At 34.0% G+C, this 12,339-nt stretch overlaps 5 protein-coding genes across 5 annotated transcripts; all 5 read left to right on the top strand.

Annotated features, from left to right (window-relative positions):
- Positions 1-1,082: 1,082 nt before the first annotated feature.
- LOC147808185 (uncharacterized) lies at positions 1,083-1,499 on the top strand. Its single transcript, XM_087166919.1, has one exon. The coding sequence runs from the start codon at positions 1,083-1,085 to the stop codon at positions 1,497-1,499; it is 417 nt and encodes a 138-aa protein (XP_087023045.1).
- A 20-nt stretch (positions 1,500-1,519) lies between these two features.
- LOC122273639 (uncharacterized) lies at positions 1,520-4,020 on the top strand. Its single transcript, XM_087166918.1, has 2 exons — positions 1,520-2,243; positions 2,558-4,020. The coding sequence occupies exons 1-2, from the start codon at positions 1,520-1,522 to the stop codon at positions 4,018-4,020; spliced, it is 2,187 nt and encodes a 728-aa protein (XP_087023044.1).
- A 4,304-nt stretch (positions 4,021-8,324) lies between these two features.
- Positions 8,325-8,834, top strand: LOC147808184 (uncharacterized). The gene has a single exon (XM_087166917.1). It carries the CDS (start codon positions 8,325-8,327, stop codon positions 8,832-8,834), a length of 510 nt encoding a protein of 169 aa, XP_087023043.1.
- A 149-nt stretch (positions 8,835-8,983) lies between these two features.
- On the top strand, positions 8,984-10,015 carry LOC147808183 (uncharacterized). The gene has a single exon (XM_087166916.1). It carries the CDS (start codon positions 8,984-8,986, stop codon positions 10,013-10,015), a length of 1,032 nt encoding a protein of 343 aa, XP_087023042.1.
- A 43-nt stretch (positions 10,016-10,058) lies between these two features.
- Positions 10,059-10,730, top strand: LOC147808182 (uncharacterized). The gene is made up of 2 exons (XM_087166915.1): positions 10,059-10,322; positions 10,368-10,730. Exons 1-2 carry the CDS (start codon positions 10,059-10,061, stop codon positions 10,728-10,730), a joined length of 627 nt encoding a protein of 208 aa, XP_087023041.1.
- The last annotated feature ends 1,609 nt before the right edge of the window (positions 10,731-12,339 follow it).

Here is a 12,339-nt window from a genome sequence, read left to right as displayed (position 1 = left end):
TGGGTTGCCGTCAGTAATGGAGCTCCCGATTACTGCGATCCACAAAGCGTGATATTCACGCAGCTATTCAGTTTTTAAACTCAAAAGTGACTAAAGCAATTGAAATTCATCGTCAATTGGTGGAAGAGTATGGCGAGTCGTGAATGAACATAAAGAATGTCCGTAAGTAGAGAAGAGAGTTTGATGCGTGATGAAAAAAAAAGAACTATGAGACCGTCAATTTCCGACGAGACCGCAGCTAAGATTAAAAGAGTCATGCTTCAGGATAGGCTGAATAAGGATTGCATCTCGGTTCTCGAAGTGTCCTGCATCACTATTTATCGGGAAAGTTGAAATATCGGAAAATGTGTGAATGCTCATGGAAGACCAAAACGGTAAAGAGTTGACTCTGACAGTGAATTTCTTCACCGCCATGCTGACGAAGAGAACAACTGTGAAATATTATGTGCTTATGCGCAGCCTATTTTTGTTCCTATTTAAAGATGGCAACGAGAAGAGTTTTGGTGGTTGCCATGGTAAGTTTAGAATGTAAATAATAGTTTTTGAGAGAGTTTAAGATTTGTTTTTTGAATTTTCGGCGATTCTGTAATTTTGTTGTAAATAAATCTTCCTTTTTATAATAAACGTAATAGTAGATGTTTCTTGATTATTTGATTCGAAGTCTTTCTTTGAGGTCATCTTTTTATTTTGTGTATTTTTTGACATATGGCGTCCGTGACAGGACTTTGAATTTCTGTTGAGATTTTAGAAAACGACTATTACTGAATCTGAGTGAAAATGGAAGTATTGAAACAAGGAGAACACAGCATCGTAGATTGTTTACTCAGTCATGCAATGATTTTGCAAAAATTGAGACTGAAATGAACGATGAAGAGAAATTGTTGAAATTAAGAATCATGTCAGAAAAAGGTAAGCAATTACTTATATCTGAAGAAAATGTAAGAGCTGAGTTGTTTTCGGAAGTTCGAGATGAAAAAGAAATTGATAAAGAAATAGATGATTCCGAATATTATATTGATAAAATTAGAGTTTTTGATATTAAATTGGAAAATTTACTTTATTCTATTTCTGAAAAACATAATATGTCCGTTACTAGCCATTTAGTTGTTGGTCCGACTAATTTGCAGTATCCAAAGATTAAGCTTCCAGTCTTTGATGGAAATTTGAAAAACTGGCTCAGTTTTTGGTGCCAATTTGTGAAAATTGACAAAAATCCGAATATTGGCGACCATGATAAATTTCTTTATTTATCGCAATCCATGTTAAAAGGATCACCTGCTGATGAACTTTTAAGGAGTTTTCCTCCGAGTGGAGAGAGTTATAAAGCTGCAATTAATCAGCTTAAAACTCGGTATGGAAAGGATGAATTGCTGATTCAAGTGTATGTGAGAGAGTTATTAGCTTTAGTATTACAGAAGCAAAGCAAATTTGAGAAATCTCTGCGGAAACTTTATGATCAACTTGAGTCAAAACTTCGATCACTAGAAGTGTTAGGGTAACAAGAGAAAAATATGCTGCAATGTTGTTTCCTCTAGTCGAGTCATCAATTCCGGAGGGAACACTCAAAGCATGGGAAAGATATCGGACTATAAATAAACGGTCAATTATTCATGTTGTTCCAAATGTTGAAGGAGCTGAACCAATTACCAAGACTGAGTTGGATACTTTGCTAGAGTTCTTAGAGGGTGAAGTAGAGGCTGAAGAGAGGGTGAACATGGCATCTCAATACTTAGTGAGAGGTACAGATGATAGTAAGAAACGAAGAATTCCCACCAATGGTAGATTCCAGTTGAAGCAAAAATTTGGTAAATCTGCACAAGTACCTTCCACTTCTGAATTGCTTACTTCACCACATGAAAAGAAAAAGTGCCTTTTTTGTGAAAACCAGCACAATTCTTGGGATTGTGAATATGCAAAAAATTGGAGTTTGAATGATAGAGAAACGGCTGTTGCAAGATCACGTTGTTGTTCCTTATGCTTACGACCAGGGCACCGAGTAATAAATTGCAGACGGAAACCATGCTTTAATTGTGGTAAAAAGCACAATATACTTCTTTGCAGAGGAGTTGCGGCCAGTAATGAAGTTCAAAATCCAGAGAGTAAGGCAACCGAAAGTGTCGTTGGCGATAACGTCCTAACTAGCCAGTCTCGTCATTCTGAAGTTTTATTACAGACTCTAGTCCTGCGCATAAGAAATGGAAATAAAGACAAACTTGTGAGAGAGGGCCGGGATAGCCTGGTCGGTAGGGCGCTGGGCCCATATCCAAGAGGTCGTGGGTTCGATCCTCGCCGGCCGAAGACTCCCCGTGTAGTAAATGGTGACTGATGCACGTTAAATCTGTCGAGTCTCAAAGTCCTCCATGTTCCCACAACAAATCAATACCTCTGGGGGTACTGATCCAGGAATTTCCTTGTCTTCTGGATTGGTTCAAAATTACAAGGCTACGGAGTTGAACGTAAGTAGTCGTAAACCCATGAACTTGGGTCGGCTGTTCAACGACGGTTATAAAAAAAAAAAAAAAAAAAAAAAAACTTGTGAGAGCTATTATTGATACAGGTTCTGAGAGAACATATATTACGAGAGACGTAGTCAAATATTTGGGTATAGAGAAATGCGGAGAAATTAAGTTAGTACACAAGTTGTTTGGCGGTGTATCATCAGGTGAGAAGTATCATTCTCAATACAAAGTTACTTCAGCGAGTATGGATAACAGATTTAATTGCAAAGTACTTTGTTTAGATCAACCAGTGATTTGTGATTATGTCAAACGCATCCCTAATGGTCCATGGATGAAAGAGTTGAATGAATATGGAATATGTGTGAATGATACTGAGTACAGTTCTCTAGGAGTATCTAATGACGTCAAATTATTACTTGGAGCTGATGTGGCCGTCAAGCTTTTCACAGGCAATGTAAAATGTTTGATTGAAGGTCCTGTTGCCGTTGAGTCACATCTAGGGTGGACTCTTATGGGGAAGATACCGAAAAATGATATTGATGTGACGACAAATTCTTCTCATTCATTGCTTTTAACTGAAGCACCAGTGAATCAACTGTGGTCGTTGGATGTTTTGGGAATCACAGATCCATCTGCGAAGAAAGTGCAGGCAGAGTTGCAAAGAGCTACACAAGAGTACTTTTTGGAGACAATCAGACTAGATGTAGAAAACCGTTTTGTGGTTAGCATGCCTTGGCTGGAAGATCATCCTCCATTGCCAACCAACTATGACCTGGAGTATAAAAGATTGAATTCGACTGTCCACCGCCTTAAATTGCAGTCGATTTATAAGGAGTATGAGCAAGGTTTTAATGAATGGATGGAGGAGGGAATAATAGAAGAAGTAAAGGATAATTGTGAGGAAAATGTACACTACCTACCTCATCGTGCTGTTATAAAACCGAATAGCACCACCAAAATTAGACCCGTATTTGATGCTTCAGCTAAGGCCAAAGGTTTTCCAAGTTTAAATGATTGCTTAGAGAAGGGTGAAAATCTTATTGAATTGATACCAAGCATTTTGATGCGGTTTAGGACTGAGAGAATTGGTGTCGTTTCAGACATACGTAAAGCCTTCTTACAAATCGGACTTACTGAAACTGATAGGAATTACTTAAGATTTTTATGGCTTAGTGATACAGGCTTAAAGATTTACAGGCATTGCAGGGTAGTATTTGGAGTAACCTGTAGCCCATTTTTGCTGTCCTCAACTATCAAATACCTCCTGATGAATGTTTTGAAAGAAATAAGGGAACAAAAGGCTACTTATCCTGAATATGCTGCACAAAAACTAATGAAACGTTTTTATGTAGACAATTGTGTCACGAGTGTCAAGGATATAGAAGAATTGAATATGTTTGAAAGAGTTGCTGCTGAAATAATGGCAAGTAGAAAAGTCGATCTTAGAGGGTGGGACGTCGTACAACGTCTTAGAGTCGTACAACGACTTAAGCGAGGAAAATTCACAGCCACCTACAAGCACGTAGGTATAGTTTTTTCATGGGGGGTGTTTTGTGATTGAGGAATTTATTAATTAGATGTAATTTAATTAAACCAGTTATATACATGCAAGTAAACTCATTTTGGTTTTGATAAAATAACCTAATACAGAAATTTTCACTGTAAGCTTCATTTAAAACTAAAAATCACAACCAGTGATCTAAATGAGATCAAAATAAAGGCAAGACATAAACGTCGTTGATCGCTTCCCTTCGATTGAGAGATAAGCGAAATTCAAATAAAAAGAACATTAAAATAAAATCACCGTTATTGTCAAAAATTCACGTATAAAATATCAATAAAAATTCATCTGTTCAGCGCAAATTATAATGCGTTTAAGCAGCCAAAATAATATATAAAAAATGAATTCTTTACGAAGTAGAATATATGGGTAATTTTCGGAAAATACGACCCATAGGAATTTTTTTTTAAATTTTTTAACCTTTTGGATTGGAAAACTATATTTTTTTTAAAAAAAAATACTAGTTTATTAAGGTAACTCTAATTAATACCTTATAAAGAGCAATGTACAATAGTTAACAAGCATTTAGCAGTTTGCAATTATTCCTTGGCATTCAAGTGCCAGAAAAATTACAATTTGTTATTTTATAGCTTTTACTTCCATGTTCCATTTCTTTTTAGTTAGTCTCTGTGCTATTAATCACAAGACATTATTAAACAGCTCACTTTGAATAATATAATTTATATTAATTATTTAGAGAACGCAGGAAAATGACAATGTGTAAAATCATTCCAAAAAGCTAATAATAATGGTGTTAAATAAACTTTAAAAAAAATTGTCATTTTATTCTATGATATCAGATTTCAATGGCAGTTACATTAAATTGTCGCATTTAACTCGTAGATATAGGGTATATTCGCAGAAGTCGGTAAATGAATATATCTTCGCACAAATTTTTCTTTTTGTTTATTTCAATAATATCCTGTTAAACTACGTTATTAAATAGGAGGTGTAAAACTTTAATAATGTAACAAAAAATTATTAATAAATACAAAAGATATACAGCACAGGAAAAAAAAATTAGATACAAAGCCTCAAAATATTTCGCAAATAAATTGAATGAAAAAATCCGTGTTTCGTAAGGTCGTGGACTATCAAATTTGGATTTTGATGAAGTGGCAGCGGGCATTTCAACATTTAAAGAATTACTTATCAAACTAAATTAAATTTAAATGTCACAGAAACAATTAATTCTTTTAAGTTTGCTGACTTTAAAAACAAGTTTTCGTTACTTAATCAGTATAATGCATTATGTGTTTGTCCCGCAGTGGACTGATCGTTAAGACACGGTTCCCAGCAGATCACCGAAGTCAAGCATCACTGACTACGGTCAGTGTGCGGGTGGGTGACCACTTGGATCAGTCTGCGTAGGGACCGAGGGTGTGCGGTATTGGTCCTCGTTAAACTGTGCTACCATAAAGTACTCGACTTCGCGCGCAGGTCGTCGGGCTACCGAAGTGGGGGTGCCATCCCCTCCGCAGAGGATCAAAATTGTGATGGCATGTCTTCGGATCATCCTCCGGGATGTTTCCCAGACCGTCGACAATAGCCTAATGTGCAGCTCTAGTGCGACGTAAATTAACAACAACAGCATTATGTGTTTAAATGTTTTATACGCGCACACACACATAATATATATATTATAGTTAAGCAGGGCTGAAATATATATATATTTCAACTCCTGTCTAAGCTTCACCATAGAATGGAATACAATTAATATTCTTACCATTCTGATCTTAAATTTTTGTATCATGTACAACAATAATGACTTGATGATATATTTTAAAGCAATTTCTACTTAAATTTTATTTTTAAAGAGAAATAGATGTTACCCTTACATTTTTAATAATCTTAAAACATTTTGCTAAACAAAGATTTTTTTTCATTAGTTTGTGTTGACGATAACTCATAATTAAGGCGTTGGATACTTCAAGTCAAAGCATAAAATATTTTCAAACTCTTAGAACTAAAGTATTATTTTTAAGGTAGTATACTCTTTTATTTAACTTGATTTCTTTTTTTATTCAGTGTCAGACTTAGTTTAGTGCAGCGTAATCATTGTTAATTTTATTTGCTTACACTGTTTACACAAGATTATGGTTAACAAATAAAAATTTTGAGATCATTTATGAAAAATTGAATGCAGTTGCAATGATAAATTTTTCATATCTGCTTTGTTATTCGTTAAGTGATCTGAATTTCAATAAAATTTTCCTAAGTTAAACATAAAATTATTCATTTAAAATTAAAGAAAACCAGCATTCATTATAAAGAATTACTAAGCAATAACATACTCATGATATATATATATATATATATATATATATATATATATATATATATATATATATATATATATATATATATATATATATATATATATATATATATATATATATATATATATATATATATTACTGCATGTAGAATCACTAAAAATAAACATTAAATGCATAATTTTTAGTTAGTTCAGAACATGTTGTCACAATCTTAATTATACGGAAAATTTACGAATTAAGTTAAATTTATTATTACGAAAAATTTATAATTATGAAAAATATATTATTACGAAAAATTTATTATTGGTTAATAATTTTTTTCATTACAGGTTAGAAACTCTTCGATACTATTCTGATATTTTGTAATTTAAACTGATATTATTTAATAAGTGGGTGTAAAGGTTTCCTGTTAATATGTTGTGTTAGGGTAAAATATTCATTATTTACTAAATTTCAGTTGGCGTATATTTTTTTTAAAGATTTCTTCACAAGGTCTATGCATATAATAGCTAAAGAAAAAGGGGTCTCGACTCTGCCATAAATATATTTGAAATTAAGTAGACAAAAAAAAAATCTATTTGAGCTGATTTAAATCATTCTTAGAAAGTACTGAATTGTTTTTTTAATTAACAATTTCAGTAATTTTTATGATAATTTAAAGGTTTGTTGACATTTGTTTTAATTTTATAAAGCTGTTATATATATCGCTACTTTTGATTATGCAATGAAGTATTATCGTTTAAAATTTTTCAATATTATAAGTAACTTCCCTTGCAATAAGATCCCAATGAAGGGAAAGCTAGTAATAGAAAGTTTTTTTAATTTTCTAAAAAATAGTTAAACTTTAAGTTACACTTACACATTTATACTAAGATAGTTTAAATGATTAATTACTCTAAGCTATTCATTTATTAAATTTTTGTGTTTTATTATAAAATTAAATGTAACATAGATATTTCAATTCTGACTGAACTATAATAAATTTGTCTTAATTTTCAGTTTAAAATTTCAAAAATTTTAAGTCCGATTTCATAATCATAAAATAAGAAAAAAAAGTTGTGAATTAAAAATAAAATTATGCATGAATAATCAAATTTACTAAATAAATCTATTTGTTGTACAGTTTAAATGTTACATATATGCGGAAATATAAAAACATTATAAATGTTACATATATGCGGAAAGATTGATTTAATACAAATATTTGCTTACCTCCAATATTTTTGATGCAATTTTTTATATAGCCAATAAAAGATCACATTTTATTTACAGAAACAGAATTACACAATACAAATTAAAAATTAATGGACGAAATTAGCAAGTAAAAATTAATCAGAAAGAAAATATAAAACGAAATTTTAAATAAAATGCTACATTAAACAAAAGGAAAAATCTAAAACTTAGAGCTTTTAGGATGAGTGTCTAAGACAAAGTTCCCAGACAGAATGACCGAAAAAATTGCCAAGGAAGTTTTTATGTCCTGAAAAGGTTAACATATCAGTCCTAGTTAAAAGGCAGTCCTAGAAATCCAAGAGAATTCTTTGTTTGAGGCATGCATTTTATGACCGTAAATAGGATCTGTGTATAGCCGATATTTTAAAAAGTGGATGAGATAAGATAGAACCCATTGAAAGAACATTTTCCCTTAGAGTAATATGAGATGGGCTGGCTACTTTTCTGAGGGGAGAAGTTTTGTGGGTGGTAAATCAAGAGGAAAGGGATGCTATCTAATTTAATCACTGAAGATAAGCGTTTGTTGCTCTCTTGATGAATGGGTAGCAAAGAGGCAGCAGTGATTATTTTATTTCTGTCACAGACTAATAAAAGCCTCAAAATAAAATGTCATGGGAATTCTCCATTTTTTCCCCAGTAAATAAAATATTTAAAAATTTTGTAAAATTAAGGAAAAATTATTTATAGTATTAAAAAAAAAAAAAGAAACATTGCTCTGTACAATGGGGGGTGTTTGAACACCCTGAACACCCCCCTTACCTACGTCCCTGGCCACCTACAAATGTTCTTGGTATGAGTTGGGATAAGAAATATGATACTCTTCAAGTGAGTACAGGTTGCATTAAAGAGCTTAACATTGAGAAAGTAACAAAAAGAACCATCCTGTCAGCTGCACTTTTTGACCCCTTGGGTATGATCTATCCTGTAACGTTGATCCCAAAATTGCTTCTTCAGAGCATTTGGAAGTTGAAACTGAATTGGGATGATGATGTTGAGGAAAACATCAGAAGAGAATTTTTGAAATGGATTGAAGGTGTACTGTATATTGAGAAAATTAATATTCCAAGGTATTTTGGACTAAGTGGAGCCAAGAAGTCTTCCATTCATTTCTTTTGCGATGCAAGTAAATTGGCCTATGCTGTGGTTGTTTACATTAGAGTGGAGTCTGAGAATAATGTACGAGTTCAATTACTACAGGCGAGAAGTAGAGTAGCCCCTACAGGAAAAGGAGAAATTACCATAGCACGACTTGAACTTCTGGCAGCAACCATTGCATCTCGTCTTTCAACTTGTCTGAGGTAACTCATGATGAAGTGTTTTTTTGGTCAGATGCCACAACTGTTTTGACCTGGATCAAAAGAAGTGAACCATGGGCCATTTTTGTTTATAATCGAGTGCGTGAAATCAGAGAGCAGACTGATGTTAACACCTGGAGACATGCTCCTGGGACGATGAACCCAGCTGATTTGCCAAGTAGAGGATGTTCTGCACAACAACTTCTGCGATTGCAATGGTCAGAGGGTCCCAGTTGGTTGCACTTACCTCAAGATTTGTGGCCTTCGTCTGAAGATGTCGTTAATGAGGAGGAAGTAAACTGTGAGAAAAGAAAAGGTGTCACAACCTCAATGATAAATTTTGAAGTGACAAAACTTTTGAGTTCTAATATTTCTGACTATCGAAAAATTGTACATACTATGGCATGGGTGAAGAGATTCCTTTTTAATTGCAAAAATGAAGAAAGAAGAAAAGGAGATCTTTCTGTTAAGGAATTAGAAGAAGCTGAGAAAACTACTGTATACTTAATACAGCAGGAGTCATTTACAGGAGTTTCAGATAAACGTCTTAAAACTCTAGATGTATTTATTGATGAGAAAGGAATCTATAGATTAAAAACAACTGTATATAAAAGAGATGATTTTGAAGAGTTTAGAACACCTGCTATTTTACCTGGAGAGAATTCTATAGTAAAACGTTTAGTACTGTTTGAACATAAGAAAAATGGACATGCTGGTGTTTCCTACACATTGAATTCTCTTAGAGAAAGAGTTTGGCTGCTGTGTGGTAGAAGAACAGTAAAATCTGTATTGAGATCTTGCGCAGTCTGCAAGCGTTTTTCTGCCAAATCGGTAGATCCACCAACTGCATCACCACCAGCTGATAGAGTTCAAGATGCAGCTGTTTTCCAAGTAACGGGAGTGGACTTTGCTGGTCCTGTGATTTTGAAAGACAATTCAAAGGCCTGGATATGCATTTTTACCTGTGCCGTTTATAGAGCTACGCATCTTGAATTAGTCACATCACTATCAACTGAGGCATTTTTACTATGTTTTCATCGATTTGTTTGTAGAAGAGGAAAACCTTCGATTGTATACAGCGATAACGGAACGAATTTTACAGGGAGTGCAAAGGCATTATCTTGCATTGATTTTAAACAGGTTTTTGTTAAGGCGAGGGATCAGCAGATTACCTGGATTACCTCCTAGTGCTCCCTGGTGGGGAGGCTTCTGGGAAAGGCTTGTTGGAATGATGAAAGGTCTGCTGAAGAAAACCTTAGGTCGAGCGAGTTTAACGTATGAAGAAATGCAGACAGCTTTATGCAACTGTGAGGCCATTTTGAACGAGAGACCTTTGACAACTGTGTGTTCTGACGCCAGTCTTACTGCTCTTACACTTGCAGACTTCCTAAAAGAGATAAAACTCAGCTTTGTTCCAGACATCAAAACCAAAACTGATCTCAATCATTTGCGAAGGAGAATACAATACCTACAAACAATTAGAGAAGCTTTTCGAGTAAGGTTTCGTCAAGAATATTAAGGCGCCCTGTGTACTAGGCAGAAAAAGAACACCTTTCAACCATTGAAAGTAGGTGATATTGTAATCATTGGAGATGATAACAAGAAAAGGATCTTATGGCCACTCGGAAAAGTGATGGAAACAATGCCGGGTACTGATGGAGTTGTACGCCGAGTGAGAATGAAAACTAAACAAGGAGAGCTAATCAGAGCAGTACAAAGGGTGTATCCTTTAGAAATTTCTTCCAGTGAAAGTTTGCCAGTTGCTAAATGTGAGAAATTTATTACCAATAACAGTAGAAAGGGCAACATTCCAGTTTTTTTAAGAGATAAGAGCTTTGCAAAAATTCCCGTTGTGACTAGGAGTGGACGAGCTGTTAGAAAACCTGACAAACTATCTTTATAAAAACTCCATAGTGATTTAGAGCTTTAATTTTTATTTCAAATTTTTGTAAAGTGCCATTTTAACATAATATATCTTTAGGCTATGTAAGTTAGCTTTGTTAATGTTGTTAACTTAGGTGGGAGGATGTGAAATATTATGTGCTTATGCGCAGCCTATTTTTGTTCCTATTTAAAGATGGCAACGAGAAGAGTTTTGGTGGTTGCTATGGTAAGTTTAGAATGCAAATAATAGTTTTTGAGAGAGTTTAAGATTTGTTTTTTGAATTTTCGGCGATTCTGTAATTTTGTTGTAAATAAATCTTCCTTTTTATAATAAACGTAATAGTAGAGGTTTCTTGATTATTTGATTCGAAGTCTTTCTTTGAGGTCATCTTTTTATTTTGTGTATTTTTTGACAACAACTTATTGAATTCAATTGTCACGGGGGTGACTAAACCTGGGCGTAGTACTTCACACCTGAAACAAAACAATAATCAAGTCGTCAGTGACGGCACTCTTCTTCAAGCTTCGAAAGCTCAAGCAAACACAGTCTGCCGGTTAAGTCATCGCAGCTGCGTTTTGGGATCGAAAGGGAGTATTGTTGGTTATTTATATAGAAACTGGAACCACAATAAAGAGATATTGGGAGAAACTGAGAAAAATTAAGCGGGTGATTCAGAACTGGAGAAGAGGGTAGTTGAGCAAGGGTGTAAGCATTCTCCTTGATGACGCTCTAATCCATGCTGCCCGATAAACAGTATCTCAACTGCAGCAGTTTGGATGGAGTATCATTACCCATCCACTCTATAGTCCGGACTTGGCAACCAGTGACTACCATCTCTTACCAAAATTGAAACAAAAAGCATTTGTCTGGAAAGCGCTTCAACAGCGACGAGAACGAGGTGAAAGCTAAGGTTCGAAGTTTCCTGAATAGCATAGAGAAGAACTGGTAAAATACAGGCATATAAAAATTGCAACTGCGCCAACAAAAATGCATCGAAGGAAATGGTGATTATGTAGAGACATGAGTAGGGGAGAGTGGGGTCAATTGTAACAGGGTACGATTGTAACAGAGCAAAAATTTCGAGTGTCGGGTTCTAGATTTCGTTCCTAGGTGGCGCACAAGGTGTATTTAATAAATCTACGTGTACACCCCTGCTGGCAGCCATTTTTATGTACTTTTGAAAGAGTTACATCACAAAAGATATTTTCACGCTACGCAAGTAATTTTTTTGGTATCAGAATATTATATTGCAACAAAGTAATTTTGTTTAAATAAATAAAAATTATTAACCGAATATGTAAGTGGACACCTTAATTAACATTTCAGAAAAGAAAGATTAGTTTAGTTAATTAACTAGCATTGTTTTTAACAAATGAAGCTGAAATGGCGTCTTGGGGACAATTGTAACAATAAGTAAAGGGACGATTGTAACAGCTGAAAATAAATAATCTTATGCTTACAAACAATTACTTAACTCTTTGAAAACCACCAATAGTTTCCTATATCATTTATATTATGTTGCATGTGCATTATTTTATTTGTCACCTTTCACAGCATAAATTAAAATTTTTAACCCCTTAAAGTTAGAAGTTTAACCCTTTAGGTCTCTGCTCATTATTATTTTTAC

This window comes from Parasteatoda tepidariorum, chromosome 6, assembly GCF_982258835.1.
Source record: "Parasteatoda tepidariorum strain Cologne lab strain chromosome 6, Ptep-v5.0, whole genome shotgun sequence".
Lineage (NCBI taxonomy): Eukaryota > Metazoa > Arthropoda > Arachnida > Araneae > Theridiidae > Parasteatoda > Parasteatoda tepidariorum.
The sequence above is the reverse complement of the archived record's forward strand: the minus strand, read 5'-3'. Positions and strand labels throughout refer to the sequence as shown.